This window comes from Columba livia, chromosome 1 (assembly GCF_036013475.1).
Source record: "Columba livia isolate bColLiv1 breed racing homer chromosome 1, bColLiv1.pat.W.v2, whole genome shotgun sequence".
In the NCBI taxonomy this organism is placed as follows: domain Eukaryota; kingdom Metazoa; phylum Chordata; class Aves; order Columbiformes; family Columbidae; genus Columba; species Columba livia.
In genome coordinates, this window is record NC_088602.1 from 142,035,336 (window position 1) to 142,059,486 (window position 24,151).

Consider the following 24,151-nt stretch of genomic DNA (forward strand, 5'->3'; position numbering starts at 1 on the left):
GTAGGTAAAACAAATAACAAATGATTTAATCTAGAAGTTTACAATTTGATAGTAGTTCTCCGAATGCAAGGAAAATGTTGGAGTAAGTTGCATATGTAGTTTCCATTATGGGTTGAGCAATATGGTCTAACTGCGAAGTCTTTGATTTTATTTTATAAACATCTTTTCTCTTGAGCAACAAGGTCAAAAGAAGCTTGTCTTGCAGATCTTCAATGGAGCAAGTCTAGATAAGGCTTTCCTGTTGTCTTCTTCAGTACTTTTTTTTCTTGGCATTTGTATTATTCCAAGCTCCTTGTTTTGATGCTCAGTTTCCCAAACTGTTGTTCATTCTGTCCTGGTATCTAAATTCTTGTCATCTTTCTATTGTACAAGTACAACAGCTGGATGAAAAGATGCTTATTTGTCTCTCTGGTTGTCCTGCAAGTTCTGTAATTTTTGTTCAACTTGAACATCATACCCTTCGTGTGTTATGTTCAGGGAACAAACAGACAAAAAAGCATTTGTGTTAGAGCTGCTTTGCTTGTACTTTCATGGGAAAATAAGGTGTTGATCAGCTAGTTTTCAGATAGTATGTCTGATTTGGAATGTTTTTAGTGTTCAAAAATGTATTTACAAATCAGGAAGGAAGGCACGATTGGAAGAAGACGTAAGTATATCACCATTGTTTTCTTCCTGAGCTTTGTAACAAGAAGCAGCCAAATAAAATAGTTCATATACTGCAAATGAAAAGGAGATCCAAATATAAAGATCTAACTTTTTCTGTTGATATTGTAGTAAATAGTATTGTTTACATTATAGTTTAGCTTATTTTCTATACTGCAAAAACAAGGAAGGAAGAAAACAATTTGTTCTTTTATTACACTGGAAAAATTTCAAAGATATGTTAATCTTAGAGTCTTTACATGCAAGGGTGCCATGAGTTGTTACTTTGTATCCTCTAGAATCAAACCTTAGAAAGTTTTTATTCATGCCTAAGTAGAATTTCTGCCTGCATGCTTTTGAAGCTATTGGACTGAGTGTCAAGTTTCTTTGTTTTCTTAAACATATGTGAAAAGACTAAGGCTGTCCTCTAGGAATGTATATGAACATCATTATGTGTTGTTACAAGTCTATGAAAATTCATTATGCATTATTTCAATTAGTTGTTTTTCTAAACATATGTTGATGACTTCTCAAAGGTTAACAAAGCTGCAGAGGCAAATGTTACCAATTTAGTTCAATTATAGTTTTGTTAATATAAATGGTGGTTCTGATTACTATTCACTGTGAAATTTGAAGTTTCATATATTTGAAACTAGGAATAAAAGGTCGTACCCAGAATAAATATTGAAAAAACATATATGCTGTAGTGAACTGTAGGCAGTGAGTCCTTTGGAAGAGTTTACCTGTGATAGGTCCATAAATATGCAGCAGTCCACTGTTTGCTTTGTAATACAACAGCAAGTTCTTTGTAGTGCTTTCTGTGGAAAAGTTTTGAGGAAAAACAAGTAGCCTCATGATTAATACGTATAAGATTAGGACTGGGTAAATATGATTGTGGTTCACAGAATGGTCGAGGTTGGAGTGGACCTCTGGAGGTCATCTACTCCAACCCCCTTCTCAAGCAGGGCTATCTAGAGCCAGTTGCCCAGGACTGTGTCCAAATGGCTTTTGAATATCTCCAAGAAGGGAGACTCTGGACAACCTGTGCCAGTGCTCGATCACTCTCACCATAAAAAAGTGTTTCCTGATGTTCAGATGGAACCTCCTGTGTTTCAATTTGTGTCTATTGCCTCTTGTCATTTGCACCACTGAAGAGAACTGGGCTCCATCCTCTTTGCACCTTCCCTTTAGGGATTTATATACATTGATAAGATCCCCCTGAGCCTTATCTTCTCCAGACTAAACAGTCCCAACTCTCTGAGTCTCTCTTTGTGTGAAAGATTCTTCAGTTCCATCATGATCTTTGTGACCCTTTGTTGGACTCCAGTTTGGTTTCCAGCATGTCTGTATGTTTTTGTACTGGGGAGCCCAGAGCTTGACAAAATACTCCAAGTGTGGTCTCACCAGTGCTGAGTAGAGGGGGAGTATCACCTCCCTTGACCTGGGGCCAGTACTTTGCCTCATGTAGCCCAGGGTATGGTTGGCCACCTTTGTGGTGAAGGCACATTGCTGGCTCTTGTTCAACTTCTTGTCCACTGGGACCTGTCAGGTCCTTTTCTGTGAAGCTCTTTCCAGTTGGGTGTCCCCCAGCATATGCTGCTGCATGGGGTTGTTCCTCCCCAGGTACAGGACTTTGCACTTCCCTTCACTGAATTTCACGAGGTTCCTGCTAGCCGATATCTCCAGCCTCATAAGTTCCCGTGGATGGCAGCTCCACTGTCTGACATACAAGCTACTTCTCCCAGTTTTGTGACACTTGCAAACTTGCTGGGGCTACATACTGCCTTATCATCCAGGTCATTAATGAAGGTATTAAACAGGATCAGCCCCAGAATTTACCTCTGAAGTGCACCACTAGTTTCTGACCTCAAGCTATAGATGCCATACCACTGATTGCCACCCTCTGGACCTCGCAGGTCATCCAGTTTTCAGTCCACCTCACTTTCTGCTTATCCAGCCCTCACTTCAACAGCTTCTCTATGAGGTTCTTAGGTGAGACATTGTCAAAGACCTTACTGGAGTTTTGTTAGATGATGTTCCTGCTCTCCTCTTGGTGAAGCCATGCTGACTACTGATGACTTCCTTGTCCTTCCTGTGCCCTGTGATAGTTTCTAGGATTAGCTGCTCCATCACCTTCCCAAATACTGAGGTGAAGCTAACCAGCCTGCTGTTTTTGAAGACAAGACTGTAATTTTCATATCTCCAGTCCTCAGGTATTTCTCCCAATTGCCATGGTTAATCTGAGAGTACTGAGGTGGGGCCTTGCAATGACATCAACCAGCTCCCTCAGCATTTGTGGATGCATCTCATCAGGCCTCATGGACTTAATTATTTCTAGTTTGCTAAAGTATTTCCTGACGTGATCGCCTTCTGCTAAGGGTAATTAATCCTTGCTCCAGACTTTTCCCTGGTAACTGGGATTCCTGGAGGCTGGTCTTGGTAGTAAAGGCTTTCAGTACCTCAGCCTTTTTATATGTCCTATGTGACAAGGTCCACCATCTTCTTCAGTAGTGGGCCCTACATTTTCCCTAGCCTTCTTTTTGTCTTCTTATAGAAGCCCATCTTAGTTTTGACATCCCTTGCCAGATTCAATTCCAGCTGGGCTTTGGCTTTCCTAACCTCATCCCTGCATGCTTGGACGATGTCCGCATTCTTCCTGGACTACCTGTTCTTGCTTCCGAGCTGTGTATACTTCCTGTCTGTTTTTCAGTTTTGCCAGGGGCTCCTTGTTCACCCACACAGGCCTCCTGGCAGTTTTACTTGACTCTGTAGTCATTGACTTGATCCAATCTTCTGCAGTCTTTTTTTTGTCCCTCTGCAGTCTGCAGGTCAGTTTCCTATTTAGAGAGAGAAGGAAAACTCTCCTTGTTTAGTTTTTTCATACAATTTTTATATAATATTGTAGTATACTGTAGTAGAGTAACACATAAATACTAATATATTTTAAAATATATATAGTATATAGAAATGTGACTGACTTCAGCATCAGTGGCTGTTGATGACAGCTGGCAATCCTTTGCAAGTTAATATTTTGTTCTTTCTGAACAGTGGTGGAATTTAATTTATTCTGAAGATTGATGCTCTTGAGATAAAAGACATGAGAATGTCTTAATGAAGACAATAATTCCTTTCATGCTTACTGTGTTTAATGGAAGCATTCTCTTTCATCAACTTCCCTGTGATTGTTCTCCTGTTTGCACTTTCCTCTTTGCTTTCTCTGGCTATTATATCCTGTCATTTAGATTTCATACAGAAGTAGGAAAGCATCAGTGGCACAAGATGCCCTGACACAGTTATAGCTCTCTCTCAAAGAAGTAACTATCTATATAATGTTTTAGAAACCTGAAGGCAGTCAGAGGCAGCTTTGTGAGCCAAATGTACTATGCTATTCACCATATCATACAGTTTTGCTAGCAAAATGTATATTAATACTAAGAACATTTATTGTTAATTAACAGGTTGTTCTAAATGTGAGTTAGCTCTTGTTTTTCATGTTTAATGTCTTCAGTGGAGAATCTCTGTATTTACAACCTGTAGAACAAATGAGCTGTAACTCTGTAGAGAACAACTGTAGTTGTTCTTCACACAATATTGATGTCTTAAATGTGATAGGGTAGAGATCCATGTTACACACTGCAAATACTTGAAGAATTTAGTTACATGTGTCATGTGAACTATAGTTATGTTTCAGTTTTGGGCATGTACAGACTCTTCCATGATATTTTCTTTACATAGTTTTTCGCATTTAATCAGTCATAATGTCTCCCAGCAGACTGGTCCATTCACACTCCCTCAGCTCTGGCTCAGCTCACTGTATTCAGAAGTTGTTTGTGAAAGTTTGTTCACTACCTCACTTTGTTATACACTTCAAAGTCTTCTGTTGTTGTATACTTCAGGTAATAATGATATTTACTTGTATAAAATATAATATCTCCTTGGTTCTGGTGGTGAGCTTAAGATTGTGCATACTGTATGTTCTTTTGGTTGTGTAGGTAAATCTGAAATCTTTCTTTCCTTCCTATAAAAATGTTTGGTCTTATCATTAGGTTCTCAGATGGATCCTTTCACTAGAATGTTGGTGATATGGCCAAAGTAAAAATATTTGCTTTGCTATAGACCCGTGTCTTAGTTCTATAGAGTTCACATTCCTATTTCACATGAATAATAATAGTGACCAATCTGTATTTTATATACAATAGCACACTCTAGTGTGTATATTAATTAGCCTTTATGGACTGATTCTCATCATGTTTAACCCAATTTTCCAGTATTTCTGTTCTGTTGTATTCAGGATGTTATTTTTTCTTTAGAGAAAAGTAGACTTCCGTGAATTGGAGGAAATCTGTATCTACAAATGAGAAGTTACTAGTTTCTTAACAAAATCATGAAGATACTAGATGTTATTTATTATCTTTTAAGGTGTTGCTTTGAAAGAACAAAAACTGATAACTTTTGTGGAGAGGAAAATCTTGATGTAATGGAGGAATTTAATCCAATGTGAAGAGTCTTAATGATGTAATTGTGTACAGCAAGACTCTGTAAGGTGGAGTTGAAATTTGTATTATCATTTAGTTGCCTGCAGGGAACTACAGTTTGCCATTTTGCATTACTACAGAAATTAGGAGTGAAGAGAGTACATCACTTTCTAAGATGTTGGCTTGGACTTGCAGCTCTTCTGCAGATACCATAGCCTTACGGAAGACGGGCAGTCAGCATCAACTCAGATAACTGGCTCGCACGTTACATATAATACTATGACACTGCTAACAGGTGTTACTGAAACATTTGTACAGTTAAAACCTGAGTGCTTTCTGTTAACTTACCATTTTATTAGCAAGATTTTCCTGACTTTTTAAAACAGGGTTTGTGAGTAAGTGATGTAAAATGTAAAAAGCACATAAAATCAGTTGATCCCAAAATACAGGGTTTTATTTTATGGCTCATATTTGGTTATTTGTAAAAGTGGACAAAAATTTGGGATCTTATCCTAAAATTGATTTTATTTCATCTATCATTTTTCCCACATATAAATGTGATCTCATAGTGTTTCTTTGCAGTACTGGATTTTGCTTTATCTGTGTATTACTGCTCTGATCTTCTTTAATGTTATAAATTGTGATTATTTATAATGTAATAAAAATAGGGAGTATTACATTAAATTTTTTTTCCTCTGATCACAAGATAAAAATCAGTGGGGAAAAAATACCCGTGGAGAAAATGTCATTAATTCAATAGGCGTGATATTAATATAAATTAATTTCTTCAGTTACTTTAAAAACTTTAGAGCTTTTGGGTGTTAGTTCTCATAGAATGTCCTGAGTTGGAAGGGACCCGCAAGGATCAGTGAGTCCAACTCCTGTCCCTGCACAGGACAACCCCACAGTTCACACCGTGTGTCTGAGGGTGTTGTCCAGTCTCTTCTTGAACACTGTCAGGCTTGGGGCTGTGACACCTCCCTGGGGAGCCTGTGCCAGTGCTCCACCACCCTCTGGGGGAAGAACCTTTTCCTAATGTCCAACCTAAACCTCCCCTGACACATCTTCCTGACATTCCCTTGGGTTCTGTCATTGGTCACCAAAGAGATCAGTGCCTGCCTCTCCTCCTCCCATTGTGAGGAAGCTGTAGCTGCCATGAGGTCTCCCCTCAGTCTCTTCTTCTCCAAGCTTCTCCAAGTTATGTCTGCTGTAGAACTTAGATTGTGAAATTATTATGGTGTTTACCGTTGTGGGCTGATTATTATAAAAAGATATGTAGACATTTACTTCCTTTTCAAGTGGCTGTGTTTGGTGTCCCTAATTGGCAAGTCTCTTCTTTTGATGCTGGTTTTGATACATGTTAGATGCACTGACACAAAGTAATTTTTCTAAGCATCCAGTTTTGATAATGACAGGAATTGCAGTAGCTTTGAATCAGATGAGAAGTGAAACAAGTACCTTTTCTTCCTTTCCTGTACATGCTTTCATTTATTGCTTTTACAGTATGTGTGACACATGCAGGAATGCCAGAGTGGAAAGTTAGCAGGGAATCTGTGCAGACTCTGTGGGTGACATGCACTTTCCCCCAACAGTTCAATACAGTCTGCCTCTTTAAAAGTTAGTAGAAAAATATATCAACTTAAAGGCAAGTAAATATAATGAAATAAAATAAGTCTGACAGGACAGGACACATCAGTGAACAGGACATATCGTTTCTCATTCTTTTGTAACTTATTATGCAATGGTGCCTCTTCAGCATGTGTCACCTCCTTTTCTGGCAATACTCCAAAATCTTTACACTCTGGCCAGTCTGTGATCACTTGTAAGATCCCTGGGTGATCAAGGTTCTTCATTCAAGCCCATCGTGTGATCAATACAACCCACTTACTCCACATGGCATCAGTTGCCCTTTGAACATCCAGCCCAACCCTGGCAGTCGAGGTGCCAGGAGGAGATGTGCTTCAGTACCAACCACTTCAGAAGCAGCTTGAACCCCTTAATATGCTGCCAATATCTCATTTTCAGTTTGAGTGTAGCAGACCTTGGGTCCTCTGTATCCCCGACTTCAAAATCCCAGGGGTCAGCCTTGAGTCTCCTCTGGTGTTTTCTGCCAAAGGCTCCAGGTAGGGCCATTCTCCCCAGCTGTGATGTAGAGCACATTTTTTAACATCTTGTCCTGCCTAGACTGGCCCAAGAGCTATGGCATGGACTATCTCTGGCTTAATCTGTTCAAAGTCTTCCTGTTGCTCAGGGCCCCACTCAGAATCATTCTTCTTCAAGGTCACTTGATAGAGAGTCTGATTGTGAGGGGACTTGCTTCTGGGTCAGCCATCCTGGCAGTGTAGAAATTACCCCATCTTAGCCAACCCAGCACAATGATGTTATATGTCCTTTTATAATAAAATTGAACCTGCTTTGTTAGACACTAGGTTTCACTTATTTCAAACATAAAGATCTTAGAAAACATGGAATTTTATTAATTAATTTCAATTTGAATTCTATCTTAAAAGCAATAAATATATAATGTAAGTTGTGTCTGGTTTTGCCCTGTAATCACTACAAGGTAAGTTTTGTGGTGAATGGCTGCTTTCTGCACCAGTTTTCTAAGGTGATTTAAAGCACGTGGGCCTTGCTGTACTAGCTGATTTAAGAACAGATCTCTGAAGCAAAGAAGGAGGGAGGAGGGAAAGTTTTTCATCTTTTTGCTAGTTGGTGATTTGAAGCAGTAGTGCTGCTCATTGGTAAGCAGGAAATGCTGATGGGAATCTAATGAGGTGTTCTCATTGCAGACACAGAGAGCAAACAACAGGCAAGCATTTTTAGCTAAAAGCAAAAATATTAGAATGTTCTTATTCATGTTATTTTTAAATAATAGTGTGAATAAAATAAAAGTAAACTGTAGAGCTTTATTTGAAAAATATATTCAAAATGTCTCATGCAAGAACACTTTCCTGGGAACCTTAAGAATAAAAAAAGGATTTGCTCTTCTGAGGAAGCTGAATCTCATACTAGTCCATGGCAACATTTTTATTAATATACGCAGTGAATAACATTTACAAAGAGAGTGATTTGGACGTCCTGCCATTCACAGGTATGCCGAGAAACCAGAAAAATCAGGGTAACAAAGAAAAATTTTGAAACATTTGGAGAACCATTTAGCGTTATCTGGGGACTAATAAAATAAAATTAAGAAATAAAATAAGCTTAATACTAGGACCAACTTCAATTTAGCTTATATATAGTGTTTAAAAGGCCAAGACGTACATTTCTTCATGAAAGATATAAAAAATGAGGAAAATAGTTTGTCTTTACTCTCCTAATTAATTTTTTTATGTCAAGTGCCAATGTTATATATAATCTTTCCATTCTTTTGTACAGGAAAAGCATAAACAGGAATTAGAAGACATGAGAAAAGCTGGACATGAAGCCTTGAGCATTATTGTTGAAGAATTCAAGGTAAATGAATTGCGAAAATAATGTAATTTCTATACATTTTCTATAAATAATATTCTTGTAATAGTGTATAATAAGTTTGTACTACAAGCAGCTGTCTTTAGCACTGCTTGTTCTGATTGCTCAACCTCTTTCACTTTAAGACTGTCTTTTCTGCTGCTTCTAATTTAGACTGCTTGGCCTGAAATTCTGCATGACATGTTTTTCTCACTCTGCATTTTGGGAAATTTCAGATAAGTAGGTTAACCATTTTCAGTAATGAAACTTAAAACCACAACAAAACAAAAATGCTGGGAACACAAATCTGACAATGTAGTTAGTGAAGGGGAAATTCAAATTCTAACTGCTCAGCAACAGCAATTCATGACCAAGGAAAGATCTGGGACAAGGCAAGTAAGTCCAACTTCAGAATGGTTTAAATTTGCGGGAAGCAGCAATGCCAAAGACAAAAGGACTTCATGTAAGAGAGTGAGGTTTGCCTTGGTAATGAGGTAAGAAATGTTGCAGCATTGTCTTGTAGCAATCCATCCTGGAATGTGAGTGCTCAGGGGCCACTTTTGGTAAACAGAGTTGAGGCTGGAGGATGAACTGAACATTGGGCTAAGGTGCCCCATGCCAGTGCTCATATGATCGGTGCTGGTGCGAGTGTATATAAGGAATTGTCTTATGTTGCATCTTTGCAGACTCCTTGTGGGGCTGCTTATTATGGAGGTAGGACTGTCCAGTCCATTGTTCATTAAATGTGTTTAGGTTTAAGCACGAATATGTTCAATTTACCTCAAGAGGTGTGATAAAAATTCCTCGTTGTTAGTTGGGTTTTGAATGGAGCTGTCAAGGTAAAAAGGGCAGGACTGGGGTTGAGTCCTGATTTAAATAATAAACTGAAAACTTGAGACTAGGATCTACCGGTCAAGAGGCCTTTGTTAGAGAGGGTAGGCAGGTTTGTTTGTTTTCAGCGAATACCCAAAAGTTACTTGCAATGTGTGTTTCTTCCTGATGATGTTAGGATCTGCAGCTCTAGGAGAGCTGTCTCTCCAGATCCCAAGTCTGCTGCAAAATTTGGGATCTTAATGTTATGCAAAGGTTTGTTTTTTGTTCTTTTATTTTTTTTTTTTTTTTTGTAATTAGGTTCTATGGGGCGTGTTCCTCACGTGTAAGGTAGGCCTGCAAAGTTTCAAGTCTGAGAGAGCATCACTCTGTAGGGGACAGCCAGGAGAATGCTCCGGGGAGACCTTATTGCACTCTTTCAGTACTTAAAAGGGGCCTATAAGAAAGATGGGGACAGACTTTTTAGCAGAGCCTGTTGCCGTAGGACAAGTGGTAATGGTTTTAAACTAAAGGGGGGAGATTCAGGCTAGGCAGGAGGAAGAAATTTTTCATAATGAGGGTGGTGAAGCACTGCACAGGTTGCCCAGAGAGGTGGTAGATGCCCCATCCCTGGCAGTGTTCAAGGCCAGGCTGAATGAGGCTCTGAGCAACCTCATCTAATTGAAGATGTCCCTGCTTATTGCAGGGAGGTGGGACTAGATGACCTTTGAGGTCCCTTCCAACCCAAACTATTCTCTGATTCTATGATGATGCCTTTAGGACCCTCTGCTTGAAAGAAGCCCATGTCAAAGACTGCAGAAAAGTATAAAGTAATTCTAGTCATCATATGTTTGCAACAACTCATATTAAGAACGCCTATTAATAATTTTGCTAATAACTGTTAGTAATGCTCTAGCTAATATTGAAATTGGACTATCTGTAGAAATATGTCTGTTTCCATCAATACAACTTATACTGATTTCATCTAAAGGGAACCTATCCAGAAAACAGTTTCAGAAGTTTCCATTCCTGAGAAAAGTTAAGCATGACTGCTGATGATATCTGCTTACTCCATACCTCCCTCATTTCACTTCTGGAGAATTTTTGTCCTTCTTTTCCTTACTTCTTTGGAGACCACTTTGCAGTAGAAGTTCTCACATGAGAGTTTTCTTCAGACAGTCCCGCTTTGAATGGGCCACTGAACATGTTGTGTAACAGCATTTTTCATTTCTGGTCTGTGCTAGATGTGCATAATATATCTGTCTTCTTCCGTGTGAACTTATATTTTGTAAAATCCAGTGAGCTATTGGTAATTGCTGTATTTACGTTTCCTCCTTTTTATTTCAGAAAATATAAACAAATTGTGAAATGCAACAGTTTTGTAGTGTTCAATGTAAGTTCTGTATCTTTTCTAGATATATTTTTTCAACATTTTAATGCCTTTGTGTGAGCTAAAGAAGAGTTTGCATGAATGATTTGTCCCTTTTAAGGAATAATTTCTTCGTGTGTAGTTGGAGGAAGGAATATACTCATGTACCATATTGATTTTTGAAAACTGTATCACCAGTCAACAGGAGATTAGAAGATCTGATAATGCCATCTGACAAAAGAAGATTTATGTTTATCAGTTTCTATGATTTGACACAAAATATTAGGGATTTAATTGAATACTCCGATTCTAAACAATATCAACATTTAGCATCTAATTTCTCATAGACTGTTTATATTCAAGTTATATAAAGGCATTATTTAATACCATGGAACTATGGCATGAATATACTTCATACAAGTCTTCCTGTTGCCTCATGTGGTTAATTGCCATATTTTGGTCAATGAGATCACAGTAGTCTGAGGAGAAATAACATCAGGTATGCCAGCCATTGAGTAAAATACTGCAACCAACCTTTTCTACAAATATGCAGTGAGTTATTCTTCAGGGTAGCAGGAAAAATAAAGTTTGTTAGGTTTAAAACAATCACGCTTTTTTTGGTTGGTTGCTTATAGCTTAAATAACTTTTTAGTAACCATTTACCATGTATAAAAAAAAATGAATACCAGTGAATCATCAGATAATTCAGTGAAAGCAAAAACTGTTCTGTAGTTTTGTTTGAGAAAATAATCTCATGGATTTTTTAAAATGTTAATTCATGGTTAATATTTTAACATGGATTAGGGTTGTTGGAGTCTCCTACTCTGGAGACATTCAGGACCCGCCTGGACACATTCCTGTGTAACCTCATCCAGGTGTTCCTGCTCTGGCAGAGGGATTGGACGAGATGATCTTTTGAGGTCCCTTCCAATCCCTAACATTCTATCATTCTGTGATTCTGTGAAATGTGTTTTTGTAGGTAAAAAGTAATATTTTACATTTTGGGGACTACTCATATCTTTAGGAATTTATTATGTTTATCAAACATGTTGGCAATTAGTAGTCGGATAACAAAATAAGGAGTCCTACATATATTAATAGCATTTGTTTACAAATATAAGGTAAATCTGATTAGTCTTTTGAGTGAAATACAGAATTGTGGAATTCACTGACTCTCTTAATTCACTCATGATAAGCTATGATTAATTTTGTCCTAAAATATGTCTCCTTTAGCATTTAAGACTGTGCTACATTAATACGTATCATTTATTTCCATTTTCATTAGGTTTTGTAAGTACTATGTAATTAATCCCCAGTTTACCTGGATTGTGGAAATTCACCTAAGCAAGTCTACTGAATTATTTAAAAGGCATACATGTGAAGGAAAATCTAATGATGAATACACTCCTATTACACATTCCTTGGGTTCTGATAAAATGAACTGATGCAGGTTATTCCAATCAAGTGTTTGTCCATGGCTGAAATTAGGTTCTGTTCCAGTCATGACTGCTGTAATTATAACTAATCCTCTCTGATACCAGCCAGTTATAATTTTGTAATGTCATGCTAAGCAAAATGGTATCATGAGTGAATATAATGCCCAACATTGGTTGTTTAAGTATAGCTATGTACAGATATGCTATGTACAGAGCTCATAGGAGGGCAATGAAGCTGATGAGGGGTCTAGAGCACAAGTCTGCTGAGGAGCAGCTGAGGGAACTGGGGCTGTTCAGCCTGGAGAAAAGGAGGCTGAGGGGAGACCTTATCGCTGTCTACAACTACCTGAAAGGAGGTTGTAGCACGGAGGGTGTTGGTCTCTTCTCCCAAGTAGCAAATGATAGGACAAGAGGAAATGGCCTCGAGTTGAGCGAGGGGAGGTTTAGATTGGATATTAGGAAAAAAAAATCTTCATGGAAAATGTTGTCAGGCATTGGAACAGGCTGCCCAGGGAAGTGGTAGAGTCACCATCCCTGGAGGTGTTTAAAAGGCTTTTAGACAAGGTTCTTAGGGACATGGTTTAGTGCTAGAGTTTGGTCATGTTTGGACTTGATCATCCTGAGGGTCTCTTCCAACCTAAATGATTCTATGATTATATGATTCTATATCAACCATTCATCATTGGTCCCGGAAAATAACTTCTAGAATCCATCAAACCCCAAATCCATTAAATAAGGTATTGAACCTTGGGGCTGAACAACAATGGAAAAGAGTGACTACTTGCCTTTTCTGTTTTTCCAACATAGATAAGTCTTCCTACTGATTGATTTGTGAAAGTACCCTTCCTGTGGTATGCAAAAGAAAAGGGAGTTGCCATTTTTTTGCTTCCGTCTACAAGGTTGCCAAGTTAGTAACCAAATGCTTGCATTTTTCTTACATTTAGAGCAAATTATTACTCCTTGCAGACTTACTGCAGCAAACTTTTCTGTTGTTTCATCTTTCTATGCTTGGAAATGGGTTAGACTTTCTGATAACCACTCTCCTGTACTTGGGGAATTATTTGTTGTAAAAGGGACAATATTTCTTTACATTGATCTTTCTTTAGTATGAAAGGCAGACCAGGCAGACCAGGCACTGAAGTTTAAAAACCAAACCCTCTCAGTTCCTATCCGTGTTGTGACTGGTATTTTTTAATAAGGCAACAGTGTCACAAATTGAGCTTATGCAAGAAGTCAAATACTGAATGATCTCATTTCAAGGACCTCTGTACACCAAAGCACCTGGAGTTATTGCAGTTGTCTTTGGAATATTAACTTGCTAAATGTGCTGGGAAAGCCATTAACAAGGACCATTAGACACTTTGTAGCACAAACCCTCAAAAACTTTGGCCATTGTTGAGCATGTCACATTCTTATCTTCCTTTCAATAAATAAATCACAACATAGTAATTAAATTTGTATTAGAAAACATGAGAAAACAAATTAAGAATGAACTTAGTGTTCTGTGTAGGCCAGGTTTCCCCGTCTTGTGTTTACCTAATTTTGTTTAATTTCTGTCTTTCATCTCATTATTTTTTTAAACTTTTATCCCTGGTAATTAACTACGTTAAATAAAAGTAAATGTAGATCTTGGAAGTGATGCTTGTGGGATCGTGTCACATTTTAAGATACGTACTACAAGCAACATAAGGATTTTTCCTCTGCTTGTTTAATCAAGCTTTTGTTCTGAAATTGTCATATTTCTGTAAATAGACCAGTTAAGATTTTTAATCTGTTTTGTTTATTCTTCTCACCAGATAAAATATCCAGTAATGTAAACTTCAAAAAATATGAGGTTACAGGCAGGTGTATTTATTTGATGGTATTTATTTACTTAGATTATTTCATGCAATTATTAGTCTTCTAAAAGACAGCTTTTGTGAATCAGATATGTGTTTCTTTTTATGGAAATTGATTTCCCCAGCCCTTCCTGATACAATTTTGTGTATCAGTTTTCAGTGTTAAATGGTTGGGTTATTTTAGCTTTCCAGAATGTAAGAACAGACAGATTTGCAAAGTACGGGATATGTTGGGGCCATCAGATTGTCTTTCAAAAATATTTGTGTCAATAATAGACCTCTGAACTGAAAGGTTACCCTCTAATAAACAAAGGAAAATTTAAAAGATCTAATTACAAAAGAAGTTAATCTAGAGTCAGCATATCTTTTTTTAGACGTAGTTTATCCCTAGTGAGGAGGAAAAACTCTTGAAATGTGTCCAGTTCTCAGCTCCTTAAAACACCACCTTAGTTTATTAACTTTCCTAGATGACATACTGACTCAGAAAGGCCTGACATATGAATAAAATGATAAATTCAAAAGTTGTTGCAAGGGCTTGTATTTTCCTTCCAAGTACTACACTTGTCTAGTTGCACTAGAATTCAAGTGGGCCTTGAATATAATACACTATTATTTTTTGTCATGAAAAGCTGATGGTTGTAAAAGTTGAGATTCCGTGTTATTTTTTTAGTGTAGGAGTACTCATGTACAATGGTGATGCTACTACAAGAATCCCTCTACTGAATTCTAGTAGAAAAAGGTATAATCAAGTTTCAATCTTCTGAAGATCTATCAAAATATTTTCTTATTGATTAAAGCATCTTGGTATTGTAACAGTAATTGCAAAAATTACAAGATATCCCTCTCTCCCTTTTTAGTAAGGATGATTTTTTATATATGGTTCTGACTATAGAACAATATATACAGTGTTAAGTATTATAATAATTGAGAGATTGGATTAAGAGTGCATTTGCAGTTTATCTCTGGCAGGAGTCTGGCAGAACAGTGTATTGTAGAAAATTAGTAATTTAAACTCACGTGCCAGTAAAACTGATATATGAATAAACTGAGAATAGTATTCAAACTGTAAGCAATCCACCATTACTGGTATACCAGAAGCAGTTGCAAATGAAACTGAAGTTGTTATACCACTTTACAAAAAACACATTGCCTTATTCTTGTATTTTATTTAAATGTCTTTTATGTTTTCTCTTTGAAACACCTGACTATAATTGAGTTCACACTGGAAAGAGCACAGTGCTTAGTGAAACCATGAACCTTCTTCGTACTCTCATGCACATCAAAATGTGTTGACCTTTTGTAAAGAGTAACTTGTGAGAAGAATTTTCCATAGGAAATACTTTTTGACTTGATATGTAAAATTTCACAGCACAAGCTCTGTTTAAAGCTTTGGTAGCACGCTATGACTACGAGTGGAAACAATTCAGGAAATTCAACTCAACATTTTGTTTTATTTCATTTACAACCTACTGCATTGTAAATTGCAAGTTGACTCTGGCTTAAGCAGGAGCTTATTTGCTTTCATTTTTAATATTCACTTGTACCAAAAAAAAAAAAAATATCTATCTTCCATAGCACCTAGATGTGTATGTCTCATTTTCACTTAAATGGAGGCTCACCTGAAAATAGCCTGATTGTGAAAATATACAGTATCTTGGGCTGAAGTGGTTAAGTTGGATTTTGTTGAAAAAGGCATTTGTGGAAATCTTTTAAATAGTTTTCTTTATATTGTATGTATACTAGCTTATAACTGAGTTACAACATGACCAGTCAAATAGTATGTATTATTGAATTAATATATCTTCTCAAAGCGTCAGGAAAGGATTTTGATTGTGTCCTTTGCTCTGTTTAATAATTCGACAATCAGTTAATTATATTTTGCCTTTAAGTAGTAGAAATTAATTAGTGGTGGAGACAGGATGCTGAATTAGATGAATCACTGTCTAATGCTATGAAGCATAGAGTTTCTTAGCTGCTATTGCTGAAAGTAATACTGCTGTTTAATATAATTCACAAGTTTGAAATAGGATGGTAACTTTACTTTTCACTAGGTAATGTTATTTTTAAAGATGACTGGCTTGGGCCATCCTGGTTCAGCAATTTTGAATTGAAGAAGGAGTTTGTTTTACTGGCTTATATTTAGTTACCTGAGCAAATTAATAATGGTTGAGCAGGAGAAGGCAAGCAGGGATGATCTTATTTTGGATTGACTAAGGGTTTTGATGCTGTCCTTTTGAGTAGCGCTATAGAACATAATGCAGCAGCCTGAACATCATGACATATGTTTCATACTGATGTTTCATGTGAGTTGGTTTAACATTTTCAAACAATGCTACACACCTGAGAAGTCTGTTCTTTTTCATGGACTTATACTGTTTTTTCCTGAAGAGATGTGAGGCGATAATAAACTCTGCTCTGTTTTTCCTCTTGTTTTTTTTTTTTTTCTGACTGTTTTTTTCCTCCTATAAAAAGAGGGAGTTGAGAGAAAGAGATTTGGCAGTTTATTACTGTTGTGGAATTTGGGATTAATTTGGGGATAACAGTCTATATTTTTTGCTATATAATTCAAAAAAGATTCTCATAAATTCGAGCTTTTAGCCATACTATAAATCCTGTTCTGGGCAAGCAGCTGTGGCTTCTGTTGCCAATAGAATTAAGACTGTCTGCACGACGGTTGGGCAAATAGGTTTGTATAAAAAATGGGGTGAAGTATCCGTGCTATGGTTTTCGCAAAATCTTAATAATAGCCCCTTTACCTTTCCAAGGATGAGGACATATTTTAGAAAGCATCTAATACTCTACACATATAAAACTTGTGGAAATGCAGGATGAAATTTTGTGATCATTTGTATTTTCTGATCTTTAAACTTCTCAGATTGGGCATAGTAGAGTTTTTTCAGTCTCTAATGTGGACGCTGTGATGCAGTTCTCTAGTGTTCCCACAGTACATGTAGTGTGCTGTCAATTACATTCCAGGGCTACTTAATTCTCTGACTATTGCTAAAGCATATAATAGAGTAATTAAGATGTGTATTCCCTTAAGGACACCCCAGGGTGATTAAGGATGAAGTTCTTATTATGATCTTTGGATCTAGTTTTAACTCGGTGTCTTCCAAAATGATTCTAATGTATGAAACTTAAAGCTAAGTTTAGCTCTGTATCTGATTTCAAACTGGAATTTGGACTAATTTACTTTGTAAAGTTCTGTTTTGTTTTGGTAAAATTCCTCTTTATAAAATTAAGATTAATTCATTTTTAATCTTTCTGCAAACTGATTTTTAAATGTTTTGTACTGTCATTTAAATGTGTGAAGGTTTTGATAAGAATTTGAAGAAATAAAGGTTTCTGTGATTTTTATAACCCATCATATATAAAACTAAAATGGATATGAAGACTCTTTAGAGAATTTGTTCTTAAGGGGTTTCATTCTCTTTGTTCTGTTAGAAGCCAACAGGCATTTTTGGTTAGTGAAGGAAAAGCGGGATCCAATAGCTTTTCTGTGTTAGGAGAATGATGAGAAAGGAGGGAAGAAGCAGAATTTGCTGAATGGTTTTGAATGTTTCTGATAGTTTATGTTTCAGAAGAAGACTTGCTTTGCTGCCATTGTCATCCTACAAGTCCTGTAGTTTAGAGCGTTCATTTGGAGCAGCCACACTATGTATATTTACTGTTAAATATGAGCATGCACATTACTCCTTAGCTTTCCTGTTAACAATGTGAATTTGTTCGTTTAGCACCTCCCCAAAATTGTTCATGTGCATATGTCCAGAAACAATGAACAGAAAACATGAGACAGTTTGGTAATGGAGTATAATGTGCATTTGGAATATGATTTATTTCCAAGTGGCAAAATAGCAAGTAGAAGGTAGAATTCCCACATGAATTCTAGCATTTAAACTGCCTTATCATACAACTAAACCATATAGTTTACAGACATCAGGTGATGTTCCATTGCCCCTCCCTCTCAAGGAGCTACAAGGTTCTAGCACATTCTACAATTCTGCTATTATTTTGTTAAGGCTGCTTTACTAACAAGAATCCAGAGGAGCAGATATTAAAATAACTATAATAAATGAATCTTTGAAATTTTAAAATTTAGTAAATTCAGCTTCATCTGAAGTGGTTCAAGACACATGTTCCTATTCTTTTGCAAAGGAAAATCAGGACAGAGGCAGAGTGCAGACTCCTAATTTTCCTTTTTGGTTGAATTCCACTGGTTTTAGTCCTGGTAAGATGAGATGAGCATATAATAATTTATTTCATTTGTTTTTGAAAGGAAGAAAATACAACTGTACATCAGACTGCAATCCATCTGATACCGGGTAGATTTTGAAAAAGGACCTAAAGTTTTGCTATTCTGTATCTGAATCTGATAATGTCTTGTCAATTCTTTGAGACATCTTAAGTTCCTGCGCTGAAACTGAGAATACCGAAGTAGATTAATTGTTAAAATATGAGGTATTTTATTCTAGGCACATTTTTTTTTACCAAATAAAACCCACTGGATACCTTAAGCCAGTGTAATTTTCAGAAGTAATTCTGGTTTTAGAGGAATTAAATATAGATGTGTTAATTTGGCACCCTTTTCTTCCTCAAATCATTTTCTCAGTGCTATTTTCTGCTCTCATTTTCTTTGTCTGATCTACAAGCCAAAACAGCTATAAATTAATGTCTGAGGCTTAAAACTTGACCAGATTTTGGCTTTGATTAACTAAAAAGATTATGCCAAGTTGGAAATTAATTATAGCTGAACCAAACCTAGTAAAACAATGTCATTGTAGACATTAATCCTTGGTCTTCTTTTTTTTTTTTTACCCAGTTTAGTAATGGCAAAACTGTAATATGAGATCTGGGGAAGAAGAAAATGTTAAAAAGCACTGTATGTATGTTTACCTGACTACTTGGAGCTGTGGTGATATTTTTTCATTTTCTTTTCAGGAGTCAGAGGAAAAAAGTTATTAATACTATTCTTACTTTATTATACCTAAAGATATTATGATTATTGAGTACATAAGCTTTGTAAATTCTGTCTTTGATTAGTGGAAAGGCGTCAGTTCAAATGAATCATGTACTTACGATCATAACTATGGTTATACAGCCACTATAGTGGCTGCAGTTGGATCTTACATTCCTGCAAGGCTTTATATTTGAATCTTAAGCAAACAACTTTAATTTTTTTATCTAAGGCACCATAGTCCTTTAAACTTTTCCCTGATACAATGACTTACTTAAGGGGTTGGGAGGCAGAAGATTTTTGAAAGCCATAGAAACTGCAGATGGAAAAAGAAGATCTAGTCACTCCTGTCTGGCTCTAACAAAAACCTAAAAGGTGACCTTACTTTTGGTTAGAGGCAGATATAGTTAGGGCTTGTGAAACGTATTATGCTGAGGGAAGAAAAAAACAAAACAAAACACGAAGCATAGGGACTAATTGATGAATGTAAAGAAATCCTGAAAACCTGAAGCCACCACTTCCTCTCTAACAAGTGTAGGCTGAGGCAAGAAATGTGATAGTGTGTAGTATGTTATAGTGTATATGTGACAGTGTAGAAACAGATCCATATCAAAACTGGTGCGTCTTGCCACCACAGTCCTGAACTTGGCTGTTGGTACAGGGGAACCCTTGCCACCCTGTGTCAAGAAAGTTCATTGCACAATATGTAAAAGGAGAAATTAATTACCAAGAGCACCCATATTGACATCCTACCACTTGACTTCATGCAACAGATGCTGTGGGCTACATTCTGCTGTAACCTTACTTGAAATGGTTCAATGAGCTATTAAAAGGAGACTGTTCCAAGAATGCCAGCTTGATATTAGGTCAATGGCCACAGATTTGTAGAACATCAGCCCACCAGGATAATTGTATAATTAATTAAGCAAGAAAGTGGTGTTTCTGCAGTGATAAGTTGTTGCCCAGAATAGCAATTAGTCAAAAGAGTTGTAGTTTCATTGTACTGAATGAAGTATGTAACTATGAGAGTGAGAGATGCCTATTATCAAGTAGCCAGATGTATGTTTTAGTTTAGTAAATCAGTTTTTTCAATTCATAATTAAACTAGTTGATTATCTTGACATTTGCAAAAGCTTTGGATGGATGTCATGTGTCTCTGCTGTATTTATGCCATCAAGAAACCATAAACGGTGGGCATGATCAGGCAAAGAAAAAAAGACCTAATTTTTTTAACTCCGTGTGTTCTTTTCTCTTTTTTTTGGTCTCTTTTTTTTTTTTTTTTTTTTTAAATCTTGGAAAGACATTATCTTATGACACCTTTATGTTCATATTTATGTTCATATTTACTTTTACAGTCAACAGGAGCCAGGCAGATGTAAGATGTGTGCAATGAACATACAAGTGTCGTAGGCAACGACTGCGTGTTCAATTAGAATTACAGGAAATTGTCTAGTTTGGCTTTTATTTTATTTTCAAAATTGTCTTATTTCTGATAATTTGTTACAGGACATGGTTTCAGTGTTCTATGAAGAACAATAGAAGTCTTAACTTAGAGCAGAATTTGCATTTGTCTAGTCATGCCAATTCTGTAAGACACTTTTCTATTCATACTTTATAAGAGTAGACTTTTTATAAAAGTGCCTTATCTGACAGTACTGACAATTGTGATCAGTCCTGAGCATAAACATTTTCCCATGATAAAAAACAAACAAACAAAACAAAACAAACACTCTACACTTTAAAATAAATCAGAGCTCAGCATTCTGTTTTGATTTTAGTCGTATCTTAAAACCGTAAGGTTCTAAGAATCCCCAGATTCCTCTTGAAAGGGAAAATCTTATTTTTGTACTAAGGAGCTATTGCTATTCCGGGATATTATGTGCCACACCTCATCTTCTTTTGAAAAGATTGAAAATATTTGGGTCCTGGCATAAATAATTCATTCTCTATTTGAAAGGCCTGTTTGACTGGCTGATCTGCTGCATCTCTCCATAGAAAATAAAGATTATTGTCTGGAGACACAACATAGATGCTGTCTGTGAAGTACTGTGCCACATAGGGGGATTTTTATATCTCCTTACTCCACCAACTAGTAGAATAGTCAAATACAGGGTCAGTTCTATGATACTGTTTAAACTACACTGGTAGTATATGATAGAAAAGCAAGGCTTTTGTTTAGGAATGTGGAATTTTATGTATTTTCTAAAGAAAATAATAATAAAATAATTATTAAAATGTAACAACCTCTGCGTGCCATCCAATGAATAATAATTATTACTTTGACAACGGAAAGTTCTTTACACCATTTCATGGGAATTTAACAGTCACCAGTTAAGTTTTCATAGTAAGTCGCGTAAAGCGACTCAGCTCTTGTCCTGAGCAAGAAGCTATATGAGAAAGAGTATTGCAACTTAATGACCATTCTGTTAGTGTTTTCCCTAAAATCAGCATATGATTTTTTTTTTCCTTTCGTGCCAGTTATATGAAACAATTCTTGTCACAATAGTTTAGACAAAAAAAACCCAAACCATGAAATAGACAATTTTTGCCAGCGATATGTGGCAATTCTAGTTGATAGGCACTAGGATTTAGCAGATAAAGTTTGACATACAGAAGTTGTACTTCTTTGAGTGTTGAGTTTTTGTGATTCCCTGAATTTATGTCAATAAAAGCACTAAATTTAGTTGGAAAGAAACAGGCTTTTTATGAAAGTAAACTTATGGGTAGCTAAATGCCCTGCAAACACCATTCAACCCATTCTTAAACTTTGATTAAAATAAATGTTAAGCACCATTTTTTACCTTTTAAATCTTTCTGAAACTGTGCTGAAAACTACTACCATACTATATTGTAACACTACGGGAGAACACTGGTTTTGGCATAAGAGGCTAATTAGTGGGAAATGTGGAAAGGTAGTTCAATAATTGTCAGAAGGGGTTTTTTGTATACTTTTTCTTTTTTAAGTATTCAAAGTCATATTTGTTATGCGTTTTATGTTCGACGAAGTAAATAGATCTTTAAAGTTTGTATGAAAGATGGGATTTTTTTTCCTTTGTCTGCATTGGGGCCAACGGTCTGTTTTCTATAAAACTTATGTCTGTTTTAACTTACACAGTGATTTCAAATACTTCACTATATTGATTACAAGTTAAATATAGTTTGCTACGATGTGTATAAATAGCCCAATGAATATTTGCAAAGTGACATAAATATTTTATAGTATTAGGGAAAAAGACTTGCATAGCATGATTGGAGTAAATCCTGTGTTCAAATACCATCGTCGTTTAAAGAAGCCTGAGCGCGCTTCCTCAGATGGTAATCTGTTTTCTCACATGTCTCGATATTTTTTGTTTTTCTTTTTGAAATCAGATGCTATGAATTCTGCAGAGTTCTGTTGAGTGCATGTGAATACACACATATGCATGCACACGTGCTCACACACAAATTAGTTCCTAATTTTATAGTCTTTTTGTTACTGTTTCAGTACTTTGACTTTCCGCACTTTGACTTCCACTGCTTCACATTTGAGCGTGAACTTCCTGGGGGGGCATTCTTTTATGTTCCAAATTACTCAGAATTTCCATCTGCTTTTACTTGACTTGTGGTTGTGAAGATCATGCTTGGCCCATGGTATCTTACACTGTGCCGAGAGGATGTGGAGTTTTGTCAGCCAAGGAAATATGTCTGGCTGCTTTTTTTTTCTTCAGCAGCTTTCATATGCTCCTCTTCTTGTGTGGTCCCACTAAACTGAGTATATTTAACAGAAATACTCTCCCTCTGTATCTTCCGTGTGCTGCTCTCTTTTAAGCAGACTGTGTATTAGAAATCTGAGGTCCAAAGAATTTTAGTCCTGACTGAAAACAAGGTAGTGTTACATAGAAAGGTAGTTTAATAGTTGCACATAGCAGATTTATAACAGCATTCCGCATTCTGGTTATACACAAGTATGAGTAGATCTGCAGTTACCAATAAACATCCCAGTTATATCTTTGTCGAACGTTCTATGCTTTCTTTTTGCAGGCACTGCTACAGTCTACAGCTCAACAGCAAGAAGCAGCTATTGAAAAACAGTATATACTAGCAATTGAAAAACATTCTCAAAAATGTGAAGAACTTCTTAATGCTCAGGTATGGATGTACACATACAAAATTTGTTGTGGTTTTCTTTTAGCTTAAACTCTTTTCTGATTGAAAAAATATTAGCATATATGATCACCAAAGAAAATAATCAATCTTTCACGTTATGTCCTCAGCATAACAATAAATGCAAGTATTTAAAAATGCAAAGTAAATAATGATTCTTCATCTGTTGGGATCAAAGGTGTTTTATAATGTTTAAGCCTGCTTAGAACAGATTCAAGAAGTGTGTAGCACTGACAAAAAGTTTGGGAGCAACTTGATACTTACCTCTTTAACGGATGCCATTTTCTGTAGTCTTGGGGAAAGCATGCCATTATTTTTATATTATGTAGTTAAATGAAGGATTTGATTATATGGGATTTGTACAAATTTTTGGTCCAAAACATATGTTGTCCAAACCTATTTTTATTTCATCGAAATATTGCATAAAAATAAAAAACTAGCTATGAGTAATTACATAATGTTCACAAATCTATATACTCAAATAGGCCTATATTGGCTCATTTAATGTAACGAGTAAAAGCACACTGCATAGCAACTATTTGGAATCGCATCAATTACTGGAAGTATCAGAAAAGTGTAAACCTTTTTTTTAATTGAAAATATCTTGATTTGGCTTATGCATAGCTCCTGAATTAAAATAATAATTAATATTAATATACAAGTGGATTTTTTTGTTGTTTTGGTTGGTGTTTATTATGGGGTTTTTTTGTTTGGTTTGTTGTATGTTGATTTGGTTTTGGGTTTGTTTTGGGTTGTGGTTTTTTTTTAAAGCTAATTTGCCAATAGCATGCTGAAGTTGTTTACATTGGATTAAACAGTATTAGCAGTAACCTTTTAAGTGCTGTTAGCAACTATTTTAGTAAAAATACAAAGGATAATAGTCTATTTATTTTCTTGGCAATATTAGACCTAAATACATCAAAAGTCCCCTTGAAATATTCCACCATTTCCAAGTGTGTTTTATGACCATTTCACTGTTCTGACCATAACAATTAACACTTAGTGCAAACACGTATTAAGTATATAAGTCTGTA

At 36.1% G+C, this 24,151-nt stretch overlaps 1 protein-coding gene across 11 annotated transcripts in view; it reads left to right on the forward strand.

Annotated features, from left to right (window-relative positions):
- CCDC91 (coiled-coil domain containing 91) overlaps positions 1-24,151 on the forward strand; it is a 208,254-nt gene that overhangs the window by 56,558 nt on the left and 127,545 nt on the right. For all 11 annotated transcript variants that reach the window (XM_065034160.1, XM_065034097.1, XM_065034145.1 and 8 more), the window contains exons 7-8: positions 8,496-8,573; positions 22,995-23,102. In XM_065034160.1, coding sequence (XP_064890232.1) covers positions 8,496-8,573; positions 22,995-23,102 — 186 coding nt within the window. The remainder of the gene's footprint in view (positions 1-8,495; positions 8,574-22,994; positions 23,103-24,151) is intronic.